The sequence below is a fragment of the Amblyomma americanum genome, chromosome 2 (assembly GCF_052857255.1).
Source record: "Amblyomma americanum isolate KBUSLIRL-KWMA chromosome 2, ASM5285725v1, whole genome shotgun sequence".
NCBI lineage: Eukaryota > Metazoa > Arthropoda > Arachnida > Ixodida > Ixodidae > Amblyomma > Amblyomma americanum.
The window spans coordinates 166,787,941-166,813,372 of NC_135498.1; the positions used below are offsets into that span (position 1 = coordinate 166,787,941).

The 25,432-nt window shown below is 47.1% G+C and overlaps 1 protein-coding gene and 1 pseudogene across 2 annotated transcripts; one reads left to right on the forward strand and one right to left on the reverse strand.

Annotated features, from left to right (window-relative positions):
- Window positions 1-657: 657 nt before the first annotated feature.
- On the reverse strand, window positions 658-11,293 carry LOC144119252 (uncharacterized). Of its 2 annotated transcripts, XM_077651919.1 has the most exons (4): window positions 11,179-11,293; window positions 9,070-9,302; window positions 2,543-2,669; window positions 658-870 (listed from the first exon to the last, which is right to left on the reverse strand). In XM_077651919.1, the coding sequence occupies exons 2-4, from the start codon at window positions 9,212-9,214 to the stop codon at window positions 765-767; spliced, it is 378 nt and encodes a 125-aa protein (XP_077508045.1). In that variant the 5' UTR covers window positions 9,215-9,302; window positions 11,179-11,293; the 3' UTR covers window positions 658-764. The 2 variants fall into 2 exon arrangements, with proteins under 2 accessions (XP_077508045.1, XP_077508046.1); XM_077651920.1 differs by lacking the exon at window positions 11,179-11,293 and having other exon boundaries at window positions 9,070-9,409.
- Window positions 11,294-16,907: 5,614 nt separating this feature from the next.
- LOC144120210 (very long chain fatty acid elongase 7-like) lies at window positions 16,908-17,833 on the forward strand (annotated as a pseudogene).
- The last annotated feature ends 7,599 nt before the right edge of the window (window positions 17,834-25,432 follow it).

Genomic DNA, 25,432 nt, shown 5'->3' on the forward strand with positions numbered 1-25,432 from the left:
ACCAGACGCGGCACTTTCACAGCAGAGAAGCCGACGACTACACCGTCCAGAGATCGTCCACGTTTTACGCATGAAGCCGTATTTTGCACGGTGACCCCAGATTCTTCGAGCCTTTCTTGCGTGCTTGAGTGTGCTTGTGTTCGCGCCCTCTTCTGCGCGTGTTTTTTTAAAGAGGGGAGGAATGCCAGGTGGCGCTGAAGCAAAAAAGACGTTGACGCTGATGGGGCGCGGATTGAACGACGTTGAAGTTCGCCCCTCTCCCACCGAAGGACGTGCAGCCGAGCCCTATCTTGCCGGGTCCCTGTCTTGTGACCAACACCATGACAATAGTTAAAAAGTTTTCTATTCAATATTAGTTAACCAGCCTGCTAGTGAGCTTGTCTTAGCTGTAATCTGACGTACTCCACCGCTGAGAACGCTATGCCGAAAAAAGCGTTTTTCTAACTCAAAAAGAGTATCTTTAAAAATTTTGTAAAATCTTATGTGAAACACCCTGTATAGTGCGAGGTAATGCGCTGGGGATTACGTAACGAATACGACGCGAAGACCATACTGAAAACACTCGGCTTCTCACGAAGCACAACAGGCACGAAGATGGCATCGCTGTTGTCTAAAATTAGCTGTTTTCTAAAACGCACAGTAAGCTTCGTTTTCGGGGAAATGCTTTTAATGATTTTATGATTCACAGAAAGAAGACACGACGCAGCCCGTTCGCCGCCAGCGCATGTGTTCTAGCGCGCAAATGTACGGCGCGCCCTGTGTTGTCAGTACAGTGCATCGCTGCAGACAGGGAGGCAACAATCCGGGAAAAAGCTGTCTTCTTGCTGGCTCCGGCATTGGCGGGACGGCGACACGGTACCCGGTCGGCACCTGCAGGAGGGGACATTATAAAAAGCGCTGTTCAGTAGCACTTCACAGATATCCACCGCCCTCAGCAGAATTACTGGGTGCCTGCACGAACCAATACGTGGAAGCCACTGTTCTAATTCGATCTGATTACACCCTAATAAGCCTCTCCTATAGCTGCCGATTCGAACAGGGATACGGATCCGGCGGCGCTCAAGAAATTAGCAGAAAGTAAAAAATTGTAGTATAAATGAATGCCCGATCAAAGCAACGCCAGGCAGAAAATAATGAACAAGAATTAATGTCGGGCAGATGAGTGATCCTACTCGAGTAGTAATGTCCCGGATACAAATTACATGGAGGTAAAGTGTTTGGCCAGGACTTCCAAGGCGCAAGGCAAATAAGGGCTTGTGCAGGGACGACCTGCAGGGATGACTCAACAAGTTTGCTGTGTAAGGTGGTCGCAGATTCCATTAGAGAAGTATTACTCAGTATTGTATGACGGGGTCTTTGTCCTGGGATAAGTTTAATCCGGTTGCTGGTGACGACGATATTGACAAGTGATCCTGAAAACGAAGCTTCATCTTCGTGAAAACAGTGCGCGTACCGTTTCGTATAAGCTTATAAAGCGAAATTTAATGAAATCTTTTCCAGAACTGCGAAAGAATAGGGTGTCAAATCTTGCTGTAAATTCATTTAGAGAATCAGAATAACTCTTCTGCGACAAGTAAGGCATCGTAAGGAAGATTATGTTACAAGTGTTACTTACCTATTAGGTTACTTGTGATTTCTATGCAGAAAACAATATTTAATGGGTTCAAACCTGACAATATGGAAGGGAAATTTTCAAGTTGCTAGTAAGCACTAAGAATTAATTGAAGTTAAAAGTAAAAAAAAATTAGGATTAGTCCTCCATCACTAGAAGAAGAATCAAGGGCGGAATGGCTTGTTCCGAGTCATTAACAAAACTATATGCCGTTATTTGTTCATACTTAAAAGAGTGACAAAACAAGCGCTTGTTTTGTCTCCTTCGTTTGTACTGTCTTTCGCGATGTTTCAAGTATGAACCTTCACCAACAACCCCAGTTCGCCACGCTTGTGCCGTTATTTGTTCTTGGCACTTAACAAGAAATAAAAGTTTATTCACAGATGCCTACGATAGCGCTGGAGGTCCCTCAGAATAAGACCTTAGTGGGGCCCTCGGTAGTCGAACGCAAATAAGATTTCAATGCGCGACAACGAAATTAATGTCCCAAAGAGAGAGTCAAAAAGCAGCTTTTGCAAAAACAGAAAAAAAAACAGCATCACCAGAAATTACTAAGGGAAAAACTAAACCGCAACGGCGGACCAAACTTGCAGGTCATTGAACTGATACCCTACCTTCAGGATATTCGTTAATGTGGCATCACATGACGCTTCGAGATTTTCAGGCCAGTGCTCTGTCTGGAGCCATTGCAGAGAACCTGATGGCTCGTACTATCGTATTGTTACAAGCCAAATGACGAAAATTTTGTTAGCGAAATTCATAATTCAACAATCTACAGGTGTGGCTTGCGACCGGTGTTTGGCCCGTTCTCTGACACGTGCAGCTAGAAAAGCTTCAACAAGCAGCGTTGAACGGTTTGTCAGCTTAGTTTGTGCTCCATTATTTTTGCGTTGATCAGAAAAAGCACAATGCTTGATGTGCAACGTGTACCTGAAGTGGTGCACAAGGATGTCACCGTCGCTGGAGCGTTTGCACTGGCGTCCTTCACAGCCGCCGAAGTACTCGGCCCACTGCGTGTATTCGTACCCGTTCGCCGCACTTCCCGGGCAGTACACATCTGCGAGGACACGTGGTGTGCTTGAGTGTGCTCCACGTGTGCCTCGCTCCGCTGTAAGGACTCCGGATTAGTGCGGACACGTCATACGGAATAACCTGCTAACGCAGTTCAGGCCAGACGTTGATATCCAGTACCACAACAGGCGAAGTACCAATGGCTAGGAGATGGCGTACGGCAGCTGGCGTAATTTGATTGCGTTCTTTTCCTTAACTAAGCCATTGGAGCCTGTGGAGTACGAATGAGCTGCTCATGTACGTACCACTGTTTTGAGGAACCATCTGTAGGGGACAGAACCTGGCGCAGAGGGCACTGCGGACGCCAGTGAACAGCGTCCTCTCTGAGCGACTCCATGTAAATGATCGGGGAGGCCGACTAGATGCTCTACTGACTTGTGTTTGTCTCCCCAGCCTGCACACGTGACTTTAAAGCCCGCTCGTTCTTTCTCTCTCGCGCTTCGACGCCGTTGTAACCGAAACTTGTTTTGCGCGCGTACACTCGTGCTCTCTTCTCGCGCATGGATGCGGTTGTGAAAGAAACTTGTCTTGCGTGCGCTCTCGTACTTTAGGGAAAGAGCAGCATGTCTGCGCGGCGTTAAGCAAACAACGCAAAATCGCGCTGTTCTGGGCAAGCCTAGTTTTGTGCCGATAGTGAATAAACCACCTCGTATACAAAGTTAAAAGTGAAATTAAAAGCTTCTGTCGAACGAAACTCCGGCAGAATGCGCGTCAGGTTTTTGTTTTGTTTTTCGTGTCTCCGTATTGTGCTTGCTCAGCTCGGTTTGCTTGCTTCTGCTGTCTGAGCTTGTCATATCTTCCGGTTACAATTTTAGTTATCTCTTCTCGCGGCGTTTCAGTGGCTTTGGCGGTAGGCTGCAGACCCCAAGATCGCCGGTCCAATCTCGAGCACTTTCTATTTAGCGAAACACACACAAAAAAAACAATTAGCGATGTTGGAGCTCATTACTGAATTCGAAGCGGTTCAAATTAGAGTTTCAGGACGGGCGTACGCCCGGTGCTGCCAAAATAGTAACGCACTGCTGTTCCTACCGATGTCGTGCTTTCCTAGCGCTGCTGCCGCACTGTCGCTGTTACCGTAGATAGCGTATTTATCGTACAGATGTCTAAAAAATCTCTCTTAATCCGGAGTCCTCCAATACGGCGCTGCCCACGCTCGGCGTGCAGCCATAATACTTCAAACGCAAAAGCCACAGCTTTGACTAGCTTGATGGAGCACGTGCCGCTATTACGCGGCCACTCGGGGTCCACAGTCCATGTTCTGCAATCTAATAATAATAATTGGTTTTTGGGGAAACGAAATGGCGCAGCATCTGACTCATATATCGTTGGACACCTGAACCACGCCGTAAGGGAAGGGATATGGTAGGGAGTGAAAGAAGGATGGAAGAAGGAGGTGCGGTAGTGGAGGGCTCCGGAACCATTTCGACCACCTGGGGATCTTTAACGTGCACTGACATTGCACAGCACACGGGCGCCTTAGCGTTTTTTCTCCATAAAAACGCAGCCGCCGCGGTCGGGTTCGAACCGGATCAGTAGCCGAGCGCCTTAACCAATGAGCCAACGCGGCGGGTTGGTCTGCAATATGCTGAGCTGCATTGCTGCAGCGTGTGCACGACACATGGCTATAGTTATGTGAAATGGCGTCTGCCACCTTCGCCTTCGGTGTAGTATGCGCTGCCAATTTTTCAAGGTGGCTCAGTGATTAAGGCGCTCGGCTACTGATCCGGAGTTCCCGGGTTCGAACCCGACCGCGGCGGCTGCGTTTTTATGGAGATAAACGCTGAGGCGCCCGTGCGCTGTGCGATGTCAGTGCACGTTAAAGATCCCCAGGTGGTCGAAATTATTTCGGAGCCCTCCACTACGGTACCTCTTTCTTCCTTTCTTCTTTCACTCCCTCCTTTATCGCTTCCCTTATGGCGCGGTTCAGGTCTCCAACGATATATGAGACAGATACTGCGCCATTTCCTTTCCCAAAAAACAAATTATCATTATTATCAATTTTCAAGGAGTCGGTCGAAATTTTTCTGGAGCCCTCCACTACGGCATCTTTCCCTCTTTCTTCTTTAACTCCCACCTTCCTCCCTTCCTTTAACGGCGTGGTTGAGGTTCAGGTTGAGAGACAGTTACTGCGCCATTTCCTTTTCTCAAAAACCCCCATTTTTTTATACCCGCCGCGGTGTCGCAGTGATTAGGGCGCTCGGCTACTGAGCTGGATCACCCCGGTTGGAACCCTCCCGCGGCGGTCCGGTTTTGTTGGAAGCGAAACGCAAAAGGCGCCCGTGTGCTGCGAAATGTCAGTGCACGCTAAAAATCCCCAGGTGGTCGAAATTACTACGGAGCCCTCCACTACGGCATCTCTTTCTTCCTTCCTCTTTTCACTAACATATTTGTCACTTCTCACAGGGCGCGTTTGAGATGTCAACTGAGAAGTGAGACAGTTACTGCCCCAATTCCTTTCCACAATAAAAAAGTTTAAAGCAACAAAATATTTTTTGGACAGGCAGCAGACGATGGTGACAAATGTATTTCATGCGACGTAGAGCGGCTGTCGGTGAGTCCCGCATTTCAGGAATTACTCCCGCTGTGCACTCAAGGTGCCCTCCCACTGACAAGGCCAGATGCCCTATGACTTGCGGGCTTCCTGTGGTATAGGCTTGAAAGTCACATGGCCACCGAAGTGGTGGCCTTCTGGTAGATTATGCGCCTGGCATTCTGAAGGTACTCGGCTCTTTCCCCAGTGCCGCCGGGAACCCAGTGGTTTTCTATGGCTATAGAGGCGTCCCTTGCCTTGGTGCTCAGGATTATAAGCGGGTCACGTCTCGCAAGGAAGACTGTAGTACGTGGCTCTGAGCGCCGTTACAAAGAAGATACTGAGCGCTCCTTCCCAGCAATGGACGGCATGATCGTGGTTCGTCCACCGCGGCCATAGGGGACAGTTCTCTTGGGGGTGGCCAGCAGCCTACCGGTAAAATAGGTAGGAGCGAACTGCCTGGTCTGGCGCTAGGCCCTTCGTGTGCGGCTGCGACGCTCGGATATCTCTCAACACTATGAATGCCACAGCAGGTCCGCAAGTCTTGTAGCATCCTGCCTAATCTTATAGGGCACCAAGGGTGCACCCGACGGGAACCCACCGGCACAAATTACACAAAATAGGCACAGATATCTTCCTGCCAGGTGCTCGGCAACATAGAAGGTTTCATCTGAAAAGGGACGGGCTGTGGCGCTCCCTCCTACGCGGAGTCCTCGTGCTCGATTGTCCAAGCACGTATGGCCTAGTTGAGCAGCCTTCACGACCGTGAGAGGGACTTTGGTGTCGCCTATTGGTAAAATAGGTGCACGCCCACTCCTGGCCTGGTGCTCGGAGCATATGATACTTCAACGGCCGGAAAGACTACCCAACTCGTTCTGAAAAAATTGCCTGGTTGGCAGAGGCTGCCATCTGTTACAGAAGGGATGGCCTTGTGGTAGACCAGCTGCCTGGCATTTGCGAGGTTTCTGGGTTCGTTCTCCAGTGCCGCCGCGTACCCACTGGTTTGCTAGTGGGAACAAGATATGCCCTAGCCTGGTTCTCACCTATTCTGGGGTCAAATGCTTAGAAAAAATGTCTTGGACCAAACCGTCGCATTGACGGGCCAGTGGTTCGTTCCGCCGTCAAACAACTTAAATCTGCCTCGTTCTGTAGATCTGCTTGTGGCCCTTTTGCTTAGGAGTGAGTTAAAGTTCAGAGGGATGGGATTTGAAGGCTCAAGCTCTTTTCTCAAGCCATCGACCCTGCCATGAATCAAGTCAAGCCATGAACCAGATCGGGAGATTACCATGTACCCATTTTGAGTAACCGACCGGTGGTTGGCCGGCCGTCAGTGGGAATGGGACCCCCTTCCTACCAAAGCCGGCTCTCTCTCTCAGCTTAAGTCCTTCGGTTTTTTATGTTGCTCTAACAGAGCTGTAAACTAGGGATTGAAGTGGATAACTCAGGACTCAAGGGCGTACTCTCGGGAGCAAAAGTGGTGTGTACCCTCATTCTGACAGCTGCATCGCTACGCCACCTTCCAGCAGCGTCTGGTGACGAGACAGCGAGAATGTGCATTTAACCCATCCTATGTGAGTTGTCTCCTTTAAGTCCGTGGCGTTTATGCCTGGCAAAAATGTCAAAGGCGTTGCAAGAGCAGTGAGTCATGCAGCACTGCGTGGTATACGCCACGCTTGCTCCCCACAATATATGTTTATTATGGTAATGAGCTTTCATGGCACGGCAAGTTAGCCATAATAAAATTTCTTTTTCTTTAACCTGAGCAAATTTTCTATCCATAATTTGCCGCGCTACATGTTGTTGAACTTCGCGCGTGTTATTAATTCAACGCGTATTATTTTTATCTGGCAGCACTTCACTACAGAGAGAGAACAGATAATGTTTTCCTTGGCGCGCGGCTACAGTCACATGTCGTCCATATAATCCAGGCCACACTAGCTTAAAGCAATTGTGCTTCTGTCTTCGAGACCCTGCGTTTAGACACAAGCTTATAGTGCATTGCTAAAACAGAACGAATAAAGAAAATTGAGTGAAATTGTTTTCGATTACAGTTTTCCTGAATGCATTTCGCGGGATTTGATAGCAGCCACCCAAAGCAAAGAAAACACGCCAAATCTCAGCCCTTGCATATTTGGCAAAGCTTGAACACAGCTTGACGGCCTCAACCACCTATGTTGCGACGCATGCCTTATGGTTTAAAATGTAATTAATAACACACTGGAATAAGCTCTACTAGACTTCGCACTAGTATTCGATTCTCGAAAATATTTGTACGTTGCCAAAAAGCGCAACAGGATCAAAAATTTGTGTTCCAAAGCCGTACATAATTCCCAGCACGTCTTCCAAGTGAGTCGCTAGGCATTAGCGACATAATGTTCAGTTTATTCCTTTCCAACATGCCTATTCACCGCAAAGAAAGTGTTGCGAGAACATTTGTATTATGTGTTGGCTGTCTGCAGTGTTAGTCGCCATATCAAAGAAATGTAGATACCAAAATAAGTATGGCATTCCAAAAGTGAAATGCCTGTTAGACGGCTTTGTGAACGACATCGAGGGTGCACATGACTCTCGAACAATTGTGGTTTTCCCGATCTGACACGCGAAATTGACTCCAAAACCAATCACACTGTTTATATAAAAAAAGTTACCGCTCACCTCGAAGACGTAGTTGACTACCAGCTGTAGTATCAAAAAGGCACTCTCAGTACACGTTCTCGATACCTGCGTTGCACCCACCTGCTCACTGCCCCATTTACTTACGGGAGGAGGACAACACCGTGGTAGCAGCGGCAATATACGGTCATCCGAACTGCTGCATCAACAGCTTGCAACTCGCCGGTAAACCTGCCATATATCTAGCTTTGGTGCACGAGCCAGTACACGCCGTGTCGCAGTAGCCTGGAGCTGGGATGTGTTTTTTTATGAATTCAAAAGTACTTTTTTTTCTCAGAGGTCCTCTCATATTTACAACCTCCCCTGTGGCCATTGGCATCGCCGCTTTGATGCATCGACCAATCTAGAAGGCATAAAAAGGTAACGGAAAATACAGTGCGCAAGTTTCCAGGTACAGCTAAACGCAAGCCTGCGGCGTTGCATGACTCATGACTTCGCGATCACTGATATGTTAACAGTGTAGCGTTATTGTGAAAGATGCCAAAAATTCTGATCAAATCTAGCAAGTTTACTTTCGATGGCTGATATTTGCTAGGGGCTGCAGGCTCATCATTCATACAAAAGTAGTTTATATCTTGTGTTAAAATGACTCTTTCGCAATCAACTAACAGTTACATTGAAGCTACGTTTGCAAATAAGGATGCCTGTAAACGCCGACATATGGAAGCTTTGTAAGTAATGTTGGCTATGTTATCTGTAAATAAGCATTGTTATAAGAATCCACCCCTGCATTCAACCTGCATTTCCTCTGTGCAGCATCTCCTTATTACCGGGAAGACATCTCGATTCTTTTGCGTGACTCTCGAGTTGCGGCAGCTATGACGTGCTATTGGGCGGCGAAAAGATTAACATCTCATGCAACGCAAATCAAATAATACCGCTTTTTTGCATATCGAATGACACCTGGAATAAGCGGAGCTCGCCTTAGGCGCTGCGTTGTCTCTTTCAAATATTCGCCTCAACACTTTCTAGAATTTCGGATCACTTCTAAATTGATTTCATCTCTTTAAGCCGGCTCTTTTGTTTCCTCTCTGATATCCCTGCCCATTTCGCCGGTACTTTCCAGGTCTGGACATGCCTCATTGCGCTAATGCAAACTCTCCGCTGGTGTTCCACACCAATTCTTGCCTGTCATGTACTGAGCCCGCACCACAACCGCCAATGAAGCTCTCAAACTTACCCCCGCCTGCCTGGTAAGGCGTTACCGCGTACATCTCGAACAGTGGCTCTGCCGCTGCGCCTTCGAGGAAACATCCGAACAGCAGAAGCAACGACGGGGATATCGCCCTGAGTGGCCATAGCCCCATAGCAGAGAGTTCTGACATGGCTGTCTTAGCGGCGACCACCCTGGACGTCCGCCAACGCCGGCCCGTGGCGGTGACTACAGGACAAGCGCTTGGCGGTCCGTGTTTCCTGCGTAAACAAACGTCCGCAGCGAATTAAACTTCCAGCTCTTGAAAGCACTCGCCGTCAGTCTCCACAACACGATCTCCTTCAGTTCACGCTTGTCAGTTCCGGCAGCGATGCCTGCTTTTACTAAACGCGAAGGATTCATACATGCACACAGTGTGCATCCTAGCATAAGCGATCTTTCGCTTTCATCAGGTGAATATGACGCGTGATCGCAGCACAAGAGTTGCAGTTCCACGCACACATCGATCCATTCATCGATTGGAATAATACAAGAGACATAAACATGAAAAGAAGGCTGGTGAAGTGCATGGGCTACAGGAAATATACAGCAGCTGGCCTACCATCTCGAGTAGGGCTACACGTTGTACGTCATTCACTGCGCTGCAGCACTGAGCCGAAAACAGCACTTACTCGTCTACATCTTTTGTGAACCGGAGCGAGAAATTTCTGTGGAGCTTCTTGAGCAATTGGACGCGTTTCAACGGTCAAGATTTTTATCACAAGCTTTAACGTCTCTGCCTATCAGTATCTTATACCAGATGCTTTAACTAGCTTATTAAATGATTAGATTATTCGCTTCATTTAATCTGAACTTTTCCTGTGCAAGAAGAAAGCAATGTATACTGGGTTTGTGAGCTAGAAGTAGCGAAGCTTTTAGAAGGGATGGAATGTCCTATAGGCAAGTGCAACTGAATACTCTTCAGATTCGCAAGACCTAACCTGGGATTTTTTGTTTCGTTCTGGACGCCAAATAACTGGTAAGGAGTAATAAGAAACATTCAGAATGCTTGTATCTGAAATAAATGCTTAACGCGGAAGTTGTAAATCACTTTCGAAAACGGCGGGCTGAAAAGCTTGCCGCTTGCTGCCATTCACGCCGATATTTTGACGCAGATGACCAGTATCACTTGCGGTAATGCAGTGGACTCCAATAGAGGGCGAGCGCAGCAGGGGGAACAGAAAGTCAGGTCATTGGGTAAGCTTAGGGAATTTGCGGGAATATGGTATTTGCGGTTGGCTCAGGACGGAGTTCCTTATCGATCTGTGAGATGCTTTCTCTGAGTGGACGTAGTTGAAGTTGATGATATTAGAGTAACGAATGCCTCTGCAGGTATGCGCCGCACTTTGCCACGCAGCAACCAATCAGTTATCTGACATACGTCTTTGAGGATACGCCTTCATGGTGATAACATTCTCCACCACCGTTTCAAGCATAATCATTATTACGAACCTAACTACGCCCACTTTCTCCCATATACAAGGCATCTCTCATATCCCTCCAATTAGCAGACTCATCCGACACTCATGCGCTCACCTCATTTTCTGTCGCCCCATGCTACGCTTGCTTTCTTTGGAACCCAGACCGTTACCCTTAACGGTCATCGGTTGTCGTGCGTTCTGATTAGGTATTCTGTTCACGCCCGTTCCTTCGTCTTGATTTGGACAAGGATGCCATTAATTCGCGTTTGGTCACGGATTCGTTCTTCTCTTTTTTTGTCTCTTAACCTTACATCTATAATTTGCCTTCTCATAACTCGCTGATTTATCCTCAGTGTAAGTTCAACTCTTTTCGTAACCATTCACGTTTCCGCCGTATAGCTGAGTACTGGTAAGATGAAACTTGGCATACCGATCGAAAAGTAGGGTACAGGTTGAAAATGTGATGCGCACAAATATATCGATTCGCTGCTCCTTCTCGGCTCTATTCTCAGGGCCTGTCGTTAAAAGCAGCCGCATTATCAGCAGTATATCAAGCTTATGCAGCCGACATTCGCATGTCTGAGTTATCTGAAGAGTGTCGTAGTAGATAATTGCACTTCTATGAAAAATTAACACAGGCACATCTATAAGCGTACAATTACGAGAATACACTTACCTTGACACGAAGCCAGCCTGAAAGCAAAAGCACCTTCGCGCCGTTTCTGCCAGGTGATCTCTTGTCGTCACTGCTGCGCGGTCTAGCAGTCAAGCTGCGCCGACGACGTCTCCGCTCCGACACCACCTGCAGTCTGCGCGACTGTTGAACGCGAGCCTGAGGGGTCAGCGCTCAGCCGCGAAAGGCTTCAGACGTGACGGCGGCTAATTGGACGGCATAAGCAGCCGGGCAGACCTCTCGGAGTCTGTACACGGCGATCTCATGCGGGGGCCGACCCAGGTGCTGAGATTGTCTAGATTTCGTCATCTCATGCGTGGACACGTGGTACGTTTGGATGTTTAATTACGCAAGCTACAGAACCTAACTTAACCTAACCTAACATGCGTCAAATGTTTAGTGTTATCAAAAACAAATATTTTGTCATGTCTTGCACCCGTACATTACTGGTAACCTACGCGTGCGTGGTCGTCACGCTCCACGAACACATTCAGTCGTGCGGCGCTCCACACACCGCTTAGCTCGACCGGAGTTTATAAACGAGATAAAAAATTGCGTCAAGGTGGGAGACAAAGAAGAAACAATATGATAAGGGTGACCAAAAATCTGAGAATATGCTCTCCACGGGAGAGTGTATCACGCCCAGGTTCCCAGAACTGTTTGCGCCTCTGCTCGCCGAACTTGATCACCTGCGCGCAGAGAAGCCGACGCAAAGGGTGCTCAACATCTTGCCTCTAACACGCGAGTAAGTCGGACGCCGCTGGACGCTTGTAGGCACTGGTGAGTACCTAACTTGACTATTGCTGCTAAGTACAGCAAAGCGTTTCTCTTGAACACCGCATGCAAGATCAGCAGTGTGCTCCCACGGCCCCGTGCGGTAACAGAGCCAAGGGGCCAAGAATGTGTGAGGCAATTTTGACTACACTGTTTCATTATGCGGCTGAGTGCGCGTGTCAGACTTCACGTCGTTTTAAACTTAGCATGAAATCGTTACAATTGAGATAAAAAACAAGCCTAGGCTTTAAGGCAAAAATGCACTCGCGCCGCGGAACATATCGATGCCGTTTTTTTTACAATAATTGAAAGTTTTACGAGTATAAAAAAAGAGTTATCGAAGCCGGGATCATCATTTTGCGAAGTGCACTGATCAGTTAAAGTATCCTGTTGATTTCCCTCATTTCAAGAAACCCTACCTATTATAGTAAGTGCTTACTTTACTAAAGCCAGGCAACAAGAGCAATGATCCTGCAATTGAGCTTGCATTTCAAAATAGGGTAACTGGGTTATGGTTTACGGGGGTTTAACGTCCCAATGCGACTCAGGCTATGAGAGACGCCGTAGTGAAGGGCTCCGGAAATTTCGACCACCTGGGGTTCTTTAACGTGCACTGACATCGCACAGCACACGGGCCTCTAGAATTTCGCCTCCATCGAAATTCGACCACCGCGGCCGGGATCGAACCCACGTCTTCCGGACCAACAGGCGAGCGCCATAACCACTCAGCCACCGCAATAATGTAACTGTACTTGTCTCTGTGATCAAGTTTTCTTGCGTTATTTTTCATGATTTCTTTTTGTTCTGCATAATAACATTCATGCGAATACGTCTGGATAATTTTGTCTTCTATAGGATTTGAAATTTGTCTGCAAAGTCATTAAAGTGGCCATTATATTTCACACTAATTTGTTATCATCTTCTTTATTATTTACTGACCTGGGGATACAAGCTCAAACACAAAGTACTGTGCAGCTCACCAAGCGCGTCACCTCAGCGGTGCAGAATAGGCGAAGCGGATGCCGTAAAAGTTGTTCCACCTTCGTACGCAGGCACATCCTCTACACCACGGCTTACTACGCCTCAATCAAACCGAAGCAGCAGCCATTGACACACTTGTTGGACAGGCTGAAAAACCAGCTCTTAAGCTACCACAGAGCATCTCCACAGACCACGTACTTCTCTTAGGCATCCACAACACCACTGGGAAACTCACAGGAGCGCACCTCCAGTCGCAATGCATCCGGTCAACGCCAATGCCGACTGGCTGACATATCCTCAAGCGACTATCAATTAGGATTCTGACGGCCAAGCCAGACCTTCGGCCCGTGCCATTCCCTTTCCACCGAAACCTCGTTATCAAACCACTGCCTCGTAACGTTCACCCGGATCACCACACGCGTCGCCGCCAAGCACGCGTGGCATTCCTACACAAACATTATGGTGTTGAATCTAACGCCAATTGGGTCGGCGCAGCATACACCACAAATGGTGAAGCCGCCGTTGCCCGCAACCCAATTCTCCCTTAACCCTACACCTTCGACCTGCCTCCGCGCATCACAGCTCAAGCCGCAAAAGAAGTCATAATAGCCTTAGTCCTCACACTTTCCACGGCAGCATTATCATTTTGTCTCTAAGACGGCCATACTCAACTTCGCACGCGGAAGGGTGCATGCACCCGCTCGGTGCCTGTTGGGATGGCTAACAAAACCGCGACAAGCAGAGCTCATTTGGGTCCCTGCACGATCGGGAAATCCGGGAAACGAGGCAGACGATAAATTTGCCTGAGGGTTAATTTGCCGGTCTCAGGCTGACCGCGACAATCTCGGGAGCGCATACACAACTTTGCCAAACTCACAGCGTCCTATCGCCTGAAGCAAGCGTCGCACCTATCCCTAAGCCACAGGGAGCAAGTGATCCGGAGGGGAATCCAGACCTGCACGCTCCCTCCTGTTTCTTCTCTCTCGTTATCGTCCTACATTCCCGGCCTGCGCTCTCTGCTTCTACCCAAGGGCCACCCTTACTCCCATCCTTATGGACTGCCCGGCGAATCCGCCCGACCCCTACCCCCATTGCCCTGAATCCGCAGCACTCAAGACCTGGGAGGACTGGGAGGCTGCACTCCTATCCGGAGGCCCTGCTCGGCAGAAGATCGCCACCAGCAAGGCTATCAATGCCATAGACCGCCATCACACGAACGTTGGTCCGCGGGTGTGGAACTAGTTGGGGAACCCAGAGCCCTAAAAAGCTTGACACCTTTGCTAAAATAACGTTTTCACCACGCTTTAGATCCGACGAGCGTGATGTGCAGCCTTGTCTTCTCGTTGGCTGAACGACGGCATTTGGAAATAATGTAAATAATTGATGTCAGCGCATCGCTTCTTGCGTTTACCTGGGAATCATTTCCCCACTCGATTCCATTAAGCCACGATGTTCATCGCGGACGATGCCGGCACATCTGCGCACCAGGATTTCACAGTGTTAACGTTGCTCCTCGCAATCTGGACGCAACGCTTAAAAGTAATATACCAGTTTGTACATTTACCTACTAAACTTCTCATATCATTTTCGCGGCCTCGATGATTTTCTCGTCATTCATCGTGCGAAATAATACTATAAATTATTACGGTCACATAGTAAAGCCCAGATAATCTGTACAAACGTTTCTAGTTCTAACTTCTTTAGTGCGCTACCCTAGCTGTGTAACAAAGGACGAAATAACTGCACATGCAGGCAGAGCGGATCCAAGTTGAAGCAGAGAAAACCGTGATGTAATCTTAGAGGATGGGTATTTGTCTTCAGGCCTACCCTCGTAGAAACTTCCGAGGACGTCTCTGTGTCGCCTCTGCTGCCGCCATAAATTCCCATCCAGGGGTTCATTTTTTGTGCATCGGGTCTTCATGTTCTAGTTTCGCACCGTTTTCCTCTCATAAGTATATCTTCATTTCACTCATCGCTGCAGCAAGAAGCCGCAACCAGACTTTGACTTACGCTTTCTGCAATGTTATGAGAAACCGGATTTACGGCACCCAAAACAGGTGACGTCGACACGTCTTTGCGAACTTCTAAGTGGGGAGGCCTGGAGACATATACGCATCTACCAAGGCCACATCAATGTTATCTGCGCTTCAAGACTGAATCAGGAGCAAAGCATTGTAATGATTTGCGCTTTCTCCTTATATTTTCTACGTAATCAGCCTTTCTAAGTAAACAGAGTAGCGTAATCAAGAAGCAAAAGCATGAAAAACAAACTAGACCCATTTCGAGCTTTGCTTCTAGTTTGTGTGGCTGCCAGGATATGCTGCGTGGCGCGGAACTCCAACACTCGGTGCTGGAATTTTGATTTTTTGGGACACCCCATTGAGTCCCTATGTCCGTGAGAACTAGTCACTGCGTGCGCAGGGAGGACTCTATAAACAAAAATTTTTAGCGTTTAGGAATAGCAGGTCACTAGCATCAACCGCTTCGGGTACCATCATACCACATTTTTGGTTTTCCTCTCAGGTACAAATAAAAACTTTTTGATTCATGTACACTGCGTTCGCTACCGATGAACAATATATGAGCTTAATTGGAGATTTGCAGAAAATCTGGGCATGCATACCGGTAATAATTAGCATTTTGAGGAACGAACAGAAAAGCACACAATAGACAAGACCGATAAAAACGACATGTTTTGCTAATTATGCTATTTTGCGCTAGTTCATTAAAGTTTGTAAAACTAACTATATCTCAACAGTAAGTGTTGTTCAAATATTTACTGCTATTTGCTATTTGCTGTCAAAATTCGCCAATTTTTTCCTGCACGCGACCGACAAACCGGAAAATGGAACTTATCGTTTCACGTACATTCATCGGCGGCAGCGAAAAACTCTGCAAAATATTGTTCCTCCTAGGTGGATTAAAACAGGGTGCCATTCTATGCATGTTTTTTTTGCGAGAAAACAACGAATCGTAGCACAGCCCATTTCAAAGTTTTTTAGTGCAGCTCGTACGCATAACACTTCCTGCCTCAGAATTAAGAACTTTATTCAGAGAAGAGTATTATTGCACTGGAACAGGCTAAACAGAACAAATAGAAAACAAATAAAGCCACTTACATTGTTCAATCATCATGGAAGCGTAATCAGCTTCAAGTTGATCAGTATGAATATAGGGCTTGAGATTGCTCACCCCGCAGACACGATTATAGCGACGATCGATCCTTTTAGTTACTTGTATATTTTATGCTTTTTAGTTGTTCTGCATGAATACTCTTTTTAAACAAAGGAAGCAGCAAGCAAAGGAATGCTGGGCGTGTTGTATTTAATCTTCAGGCTTCGTTTCTCTAACGCTGCGCTGCTAAAGGTCTTTTGAACGCAGGATGCTTCACAAGTACAAAAGTTGTTTACCACTACTTATTTTCTGCAGCATTTTATTTCGCCTTGATTTCTTTTTATTTGCCTGAAATGCCTGAAAATTGCATTTAGAGTTCCTTATTTCTCATGTAACGTGTGCAGCCACTCTGTAAAGACCGATCTATTTACCACAAGTTTGTGCTATACGCTGTCCATGATTTGTAGTACTCAATGAAAAAAGCAGCGATTTCCACGTCTTTCTGTGCGCACAACACTGTACACATGAGCGGGACGAGAGGGGAGAAATTAATATGCTTTTGGATAGTTGGCTAAAACGACTGCGTAGATCCCGCAGCTGTGAACAAGCGCTCGGCACGGCGTTTTGGGAATGCGGATCAACTAAACACTAAAGCATTTTCTGAAAGAAACACGGGAAAAGCTGATGCAGTGCAACAGCTTTTCTTCATGCTAAAAACCAAATCTGACAGCCCAACAGCATGAAAGCCTTGTTTATGGCTCCATCGGGCCATAAACAAGGCCTGCTGTGGCGCATTAAAATCGCGCAGGATTCCGCACAGGTGCAACTCAGAATGTGTGCTGAGGCGTGTTTGTGAGAGCATTATGCCACCTGACAAGCCCCGCGCGAGCTTCACGCTGACCTCCAAAGATGGCGAAGCGGAGTGGCGAATGAGGAGTGATCGGGCTAGACCCGGCTCTGTAATTTCAAATCATTCTTGGCTTTACCTCTGCGTTGCCTGCACGGTTCCGTTGGACACCGACATTATCTTTGTCGCAATAGCCCTCTACGCCATCTCTCGGGTGCGGGACTGGCTTTTGATGGGATCATCCACTGTCATTATGTCCATCATAGCCAGCTACCTTTACCTGTCAATGCGTCTTGGACCACCACTCATGCTCATGAAGAAGCGCAAGCCCTTCACCATACGTCCACTCGTGGTAGTTTACGACGTCATCATGGTGATCCTCAGTGTGTACTTCTGCGTTATGCTTCAGCTCACCTACTTACGAGACTCAAGCAAGATACCACGTTACAGCCTGTTCTGCCAGGGCGCCGACCAGACGCGTGACGCGGTCCCGCTGCTGTATCACGGATGGCTCTACATGCAAAATTGGTGAGCTGCTGGACACAATTTCCTTCGTGCTACTCAAGAAGAACGACCACGTCCGCGTTCTGCTCTGCTCCATCACACTGTGGCGCTTTCCACCGTGTGGTTGGACATTTACAACGGTGTTACGGGCCAGGTGGCCATATTTCCAATCCTCAACACGGCTGTGCACGTGGTCATGTACACCTGCTACAAACTCGCCGCGCTCCCGCCTTCTGTGAGGTCCATCCTTTGTATGTAACGCTGCTCCAGATTGTCCAGTTTATCATACTCATGGTACACGCTGCTATTCCGCACTTCTATGACTGTGGGAACCCACGCGTAATGGCCTTCCTCATTGTCGTTGAGGCAGCAGTGTTGGTTGTTCTGTTTTCAGATTTCGACTACCGCAACTATTTAATCGCAAGCAAGGACTTTTGAATCTGTGGGCCGTTGTGATGATGGACTTGTTATGGTGTAGACATGTGTTGCACTGTGCCTTGCTGCCTCCCTAACAACCTGTCCTTTCCATAATATCTCCAACAGAATGACTAGTAGCTGCCCCCGCACACACATGGGCGATTTTTTTCTGAGTAATACAATAATGTCCCATTGCTCTTATTTAGGTATACATTAGGAACATTGGCACATATCTCCCACGCGTGATGTATTTTAATGAGTGCTTGGGGACATGTCAGGATATTCTGTAGGCGTACTGAGAGAACGTCAGTCGGACAAAAAAAAAGTCCCAATGAGAAAAATAAACCTGCTTTCTATTCTTTATTGTGTAATAATAAATAAAAATGTAATGTTCTTATCAGAAACGAGTAACTCCGGGTGATAAAAGAAAACAAAGCGCTTATTATTACGTTGCCGATCGAGCCGCATTCAATCCCAGAACAGATATACTGCCTCAGCAGAGGACAGTGACCTTAGTGCTAAAGACATTAATGGTAATCTCACAATTACAATCACGGAGTCGACTATATAAGTATGGGCCAGAGTAGATAGACAGGAAACGGCAATTCATCTCTGGATAAGAAATACCTAATTAAGAAAAAGCAAAGTACGAAAATCGAACGCCATAGAGAGGACAGAGGTGGCAGAGCTCTCAAAGGTTATCAATAAGCTTATGGTAAACGGGATAAGGAAGTATAAAAGGGCGAGCATCAAGCAGGCTCTAAAGGATGAATATAGCCTAAAAGCAGCCAAGAGGAAATCTTTTAATGGAAAAAATCAGGTGCACACCCTGAGAAACAAGGAGGGTAATACCATTAACGAATATGGCAAGATGGTTAAAACCGCCGAAGAATTTTGCGCACATCTTTACAGTGGCAGTTATAATTAGGATGCTAATGATGAAGAGAATCAGGTAAAGAAAGCTCTACATGCATTTAAACAGCGAAAAATGGCTGGGGAAGATGTAATTGTAGATTTGTTGAAGGACGGTGGGGACATAGTGCTGTAAGAACTTGCCACTTTGTATACAGAGGGCCTCATGACCTCGATTGTACTCGAATCTTAGAATAACGCTAGCCTAATCTTAAATCATAAGAACGAGGCATCAACAACATGCAATATTGCACACTGAGCAGCTCACTATCGATTGTTTAAAAGGTCTTTACTAAGATGACCGATTAGATCGAACTTAGAATTCAGCGAACCAAAGGGGCAGACTAGTTTTCAGAAAGGCTACTGGACAATAGAGCATAATTGTAGAACACTCATCAGAGAAATGCGCAGAATGTAACCAACCTTTATGCATAGCCTACATAGAATTCCAGAGAGCATCTGACTCAGCCGAAATCTGAAAAGTTGTACCATTACGGGGTTGTAGAAGAGTATATGTAAAAGTTCAAAAAAATATCTATAGGGGTTGCACAGCGGCCATAGTGCATCACAAGTTAGGGGATAAAATGCCACTCGCTAATGGTATGAAGCATGATCTCTTATTATTTGTGCGCTGTGAAGCATTTGTGCAACCTACATTCTATGGACCCATTTATGGCATGCCTGTATTCTGGTAACACGCGCTGGCATGTTCAATTTCGATTTCTTGGGGTGGTGGACTAGTACGAGTGTGCACAGGTATTCTCACTGGAATGGGCAGGGACATTATATTTTTCGTTATTTTTGTAGTCTCACAATACTTTTTGTCACATTCGCCGTCATCGCTTGCAAATATCAGCCCTGTTGGTTGCATGGGAATGTAAAAGGCCTTGTGCGGCTGCCTGGCTCAGTCGGTTCTCACTTCCCTGGTGTCTGCTCTTACGGAGCCCGGTTGATCTCCGCCATGTTTGTGGCTGCTTCTCTGTAAGGCGCGGATCACTCCACTGCAAATGCTGTGAATTTTAGCTTCCCAGAAAAAAAAACTGACTGCTGCACTAACTCCGTTACCGCATTAGGCACGTCGGAAGCCAAACATTTCTTAGAAGCCTTTCTCAACTTTGGTCTCGCATAGGTTTTCTGGGCACCAACAAGGATGACGCAAAGAGCGCTAACATCTTAGACGTGATTACTCGCGGATCTTCCTCAAAGTGTAAACTCAGTTCCGTTTCTTCTTCACATAAGTGACCACCAAGGAATTGACCCTTGAGGGTAATAGCGCTAAAGACGAAAATATAACCACGCTAATATCGCCCAGACACCGCTTCGACTTGAAATTTTCAAAAAGGCAATCCGCTTGGGCGATAAGGGCCACTATGCTAATGTTAACAAAAAAGCGAACGACTTCTTTACAGCTTTCGAAAAAAAATCATAGCTGGTCCATGCAGAAAAATGCGACTTAAGTTAAAGGACAAGTTACTGAATCAGTTAATTTTACTATAAGCTCTCTTTTCGCTATAATCTACAAAATCATGGTGCACTAAAACTCTAAAACGACTGTCAAAAAGAAACCACCGCCCTATTCGGACAGCCAGGACACAAAATGACAACATGACTTCAGATAGGTACTACTCAGCCGAATAATAATATAAAACATTCGTTCGCAACGCAAATCACTCGTTTTTCAAAAAGGCCTTGTCCAAATTATGAGTACTAATCCTCTAAAATTCTTGGACATCATCAACCCACAAGGTTATGCGCTTCTACACTTCGAGATGATGCAAATAACATGCTCTGTGATACGGACTTCGCATACTTCTTCATTAATGCATTCGAATCCGAGTTTACTAACAATAGCAGTATGCACTTCCCTGCAACGAACATTTCGATTGATAATTCCATGTTGCCTACTCAATTTGACACCCCCGAAACTCTGTCATTCATCGCCAAAATTAAACTTTCCCCTTCAGCCGGTGTAGGTAATACCAGCTCTAAATTTATCAATAATATTAAAACTATCAATGCTACGCCCGTTTGTTCACGATTACAACAATCACTATATACAAGCTAACTGCCCGGTAATTAGACAGATGAAAAATCTATTCCAATATCGTAAGGCAACTCAAATTCTCCATTAATTAATTGGTCGTTTTTTTAACACACGTATATTCCAATACTGTGGAACACACCATATTCTTCCATATATTATCGCTTTTTCGATTCAAATATTATTCTCCTTGCGCAGTAGTGGTTCCAAAAAAAATTTCCCTCGGCCCCCCATTAGATCTCTTATTCATCACTTGCGGCTTCATTCTTCTCTCGTAATGACGCAGACTGAAGAAACCCTTCCGACCACATCACAAAAATAACTTTTGCATGGAAATCCGCCTGCAGAGCCAGCAATTATATATCCTCTTCAAAACATTCGACTACAGACAATAACACCCAAAGAATGGCAACCGACCCTTATGTGATGGGACAGGTGGAGCGGAAAGAAGAGGAAGACGAAGATGTTGTTCGATCGCCTGTCGCCTCAGCTCTGTTTATTTAGGTAATTTTTCCTAATTTACCTAGATTTATTTGAATATTCGAGGACGGCAGCTTCGTCAAAGCGGTACTGTCCCTACGGGAAGAGTACGGCTGCTCCGGCGCCGGCAAGCCTAAAGGGACCACGCCATTCAAAGGAGGCTGGCTCGGAAGAGGAGGCCATGGCTTCCCAGGCTGTGGAGCGACCAGAACATGGACTCGACCACCCGTCCAGCGAGACCTCATCGCTTAGTGGGGCTGAGTCAACGATCGTGGACGGTGACGAGTCAGTGGCCGATATGGCTGACGTGGACAATGAGGGCTTCAAGTTGGTGAGTCATCGCAAGCAACGAACGGTAGGGATCCCGGTAGTGGTTGAGCCCACAGAAAAAGGGGTTGATTTAAGAGAGAAGAATCCCATCTTACTTTTCGCGGCTTTTCAATCACTGCTGGGATCAGCTCCGATTAGAAGTCGGTTCACCGTGCACGGGGCTCTTCAGCTGGATGTCTCGACGGAAGAGCAGGTTGACAAGCTCCTGCAGAGCTCTTAGATTTTTGGCATCAAAGTTAACGTGCGGTTGCCCCATTCCTACATGAAGAACACCTGTGTTATTAAGGGTGTACCAAAGTGGTATTCAGAACGCGACCTACTTGATTATCTGAAACTACAAGGTGTACTGCACGTGAAACGACTTGTGCGTCGTGTGGAGTCTCCAGGAAAAGAATGGGCTGCGAAACCTACCAACTCTGTCATCTTGACATTCGCTCCCAACTCAGAGCGCCCCGAAAAAATTGATCTGGGATTCACAAGACACGCAGTTGCAGATTTCACTGAAGCTCCTGCACGGTGTTTTAGATGCCAACGGTTTGGGCACGTGGCCAAAGTTTGCACAAAGGATTGACGCTGTAAGCGGTGCGGAGGCAACCACGACTTTAAAACCTGCAGGGCAGATTTTGCTTGCGCCAATTGCGGTGGCGATCATCCAGCGAGTTTCGGAGGCTGCCCCTTCCGTGTGAGCGCTCTGCACCGTCGGATGTCTTTTATTGCTGGTCCAAAAACCCCACCGACTGAGACGCCTGTCCCAGGAATAGACGAGTTCCCAGTATTGGAGTCTGATGTTGTTGCGTTGCCCAACAATGTCCCTAAGAGACCTGAGTCCAGCAAGACGCCAAGGCCCAGTGCGCGCGAGTCGACTGTTCAACCTCCAGAAAAAAGTGTCCATGTTCCTGAGCGGCCGGATCACCGCCAGACTCCACGGCAAAGGGGACCCTCATATGCACAAGTGACAAAAAGACCAGCTACTGCGGCCAGGAGTGTGTCCCCGTCAGCATCTTTTATCGATGTTGTAAGTGAGTGCGTTGCGCAAAATAAGGAGCTCGAAAATCAAGGTATGTCTGACCTTCTTCATGTTTTGTTTGGGGCCCTGCGTTGACATGTTCCAGCGATGGCACCTGGTAACCTGAACTTCCTACAGCTGGTGCTTTCTTTTGAGTCCCTAATTTCCACCTTCGCAGCAAACTTCCTTGCGAACTAAAATGGATGGGGCTAAAACTCGTGGATCTCATATGCACCGAAAAGTGCCGTTTATATTGCAGTGGAACTGCGCTGGGATTTGAAGTCGGTTAGCTGAACTCAAACTATTCTTGAAAGAGACTTGTGTTCCAGTATTGGCCCTGTCAGAAGCTGGCCTGCCAAGCGGGAGATGTTTGACTGGATATGTCGCCCATAAAAACTGCAGCATAAAGTCGTTTCCTGCAGGAAGGGCTGCGCTTTACATAAGAAGAGAAATTCCACATGTTTCTCTAAGCGTTGCCGATCTTTGCACGGATGACATTGAGGTAGCGGCTGGGAGAATACAGCTCGGCTCTCGAACCCTTTCTATTGCATCCGTGTACGTGTCTCCGCGGAAGAAAGTAGCATTAGATTTGTTTCTACAGCAGCTCTGCGACCGCTGCCCAGCACCTAGAATCATCTGCGGTGATTTCAATGCCCATCATGCCGTTTGGGGTGACAGGAACACGGATTCCTGTGGACACAAACTTGTAGAAGTTATTGACAGTTTGGACCTGTGTGTTGCGAATGACGGAAGCCCCACTTTTTTCCGGCCTCCAGCCTCAGCGACAGCTATAGACCTGACACTGCATTCACCTGACGTCCGCGTCAGTTGGTCAACAGAGCCTAACCTCATGGGAAGTGATCACTATCCGATTTTTGTGTTTGCTGCCGACTTTCGTATGCATGGTCCTAAAATTACCAACGTGGTCAACTGGGACAAGTACAGAAAGCACCTAGAACGTCTTTCTGGTGATGTTGTTGACAAAATGATTTCTAGTAAGCTAGCAGCAACTACGGCGGTCAAGTTACCTGATCATTTTCCGGATTTAAAACTCAGGAACCTTTGCGCAGCGAGAAGAAGGGCGGAGCGCCAACTCGTGCGGAAGAAGGACGACAGGCAACTGAAGACGACCTTCAATAAGCTGAATTCTGCTATTAGACGGCACACGAACAAGCTGTACAGGTCGCAATGGGCCTCATTATGTGCTAGTATGACTGTGTTCTCACCGATAACGAGAATATGGCGAGTTATTTGCAGCCTTGCTGGAGAATCTCGCCCTTCGAAGCCTTTTGAAGCTCTTGAAATACGCAAGGAAAAACTTATTGCGTGCTTGGCAGAGGAATTTGCTGACGCACTCGTACGCGCTGATTCTAGAATAGATATATATTCCCCACCTGCTTCCTCCAGGTCTATCATGGACGTCCCGTTCACGCTTCTTGAGCTTCAGACTGCGCTCAGTGGCGTGCGGCGCCGGTGTTCACCAGGTCCTGACGGCATCACCAATCAAATGCTGAATAATCTGCCCTTGCAACTCAGAAAGAAGCTCCTCAACTTCATCAATCGAGTTTGGGAGACTGGCGATGTTCCTCCGTCATGGAACGTGGCACATGTAGTTCCGGTCCTGAAGCCTGGCAAAGACATGACAGACCTCGCCTCGTATCGGCCAGTGTCATTGACCTCCTGTGTAGCTAAGTTGATGGAGAAGCTGGTAAGTGGCTTGAGGACAGCAAGGCACTGCCATCATGTATGACAGGATTCCGCCGAGGTCTTAGTGGCCAAGATAGCGTCTTAGACTTGATCAGTAACATTGAACACCAGAGAGCTTTCGGCCTTTCCACCTTAGCCATTTTTCTTGATGTTGCACAAGCTTACGACAGCGTGCTTCAGAGCTCAATTCTAAACAGTTTGCAAGCCATTGGCATAAAGGGCCATATGTTAAGATTCATTTACAAGTTTATAAGTGATCGCGCGGTTCGTGTACGGTTAGGGAGTACGTTAAGCACTGAAAGGGTTCTATCTCGAGGTGTGCCTCAAGGAAGTGTTCTTTCCTCCACGCTCTTTAACGCCGTAATGGCTGGCCTACCCGATTCTTTGAAAAAAATTTGCAGGCAAGTGCGTATGTCACTTTATGCTGACGACATCTGTATTTGGATTACTGGCTACCAACACAAGCGATTAGCCCTGATAGCTCGACAGGCTATACTTTCGGCACAAGCTTACCTTCAAGCTGTGGGGTTGTCTCTGTCAGTGGACAAATCCGGCTTTATTCTGTTTCCAGGTGTAGGAAGACGTCAAGCGCGGTTGAAGATAGACCTCGTTCACTCTTTCATCCGTCCATTCAACCACGCGCGTTTCCTGGGCGTCATTATTGACTCCCGTCTACAGTGGCGAAAAGCTGTAGACGCGATTGTTTCATCTATATCTTCTCGTCTCAATTTGTTCCATAGAATTGCACGTGAGCAATGGGGAAACCATCCTTCTTCAATGGTCAAACTTCATGAAGCGCTGGTGGTCAGCCGGATAATGTATCAATTATCTTTAATTTCCCCCTCGGCATCACAACTTGAGCGTCTCGAAGTTGTCCACAGAAAGGGCCTAAGAAGAGCCATTGGAGGTCCCCAGGCGGCTGCGAATAAGGCAGTACTTCATGAGTCTCTATAGAAACCTCTTAGCCTTATCGCTTCTCAGAGACTATTAATGCATCTTGACCGTTTAGGAGAGACGGTAGCTGGGCGATCCCTTCTCCAGCGGCTCTGCAAGAGATATGAGTCGAAGGCTTACTTGGCGCTCAATACTCTTAGTTCTTTAGGCATTAATGACCGGAGGCAAATGAAATGGTTGAAACCCCCCT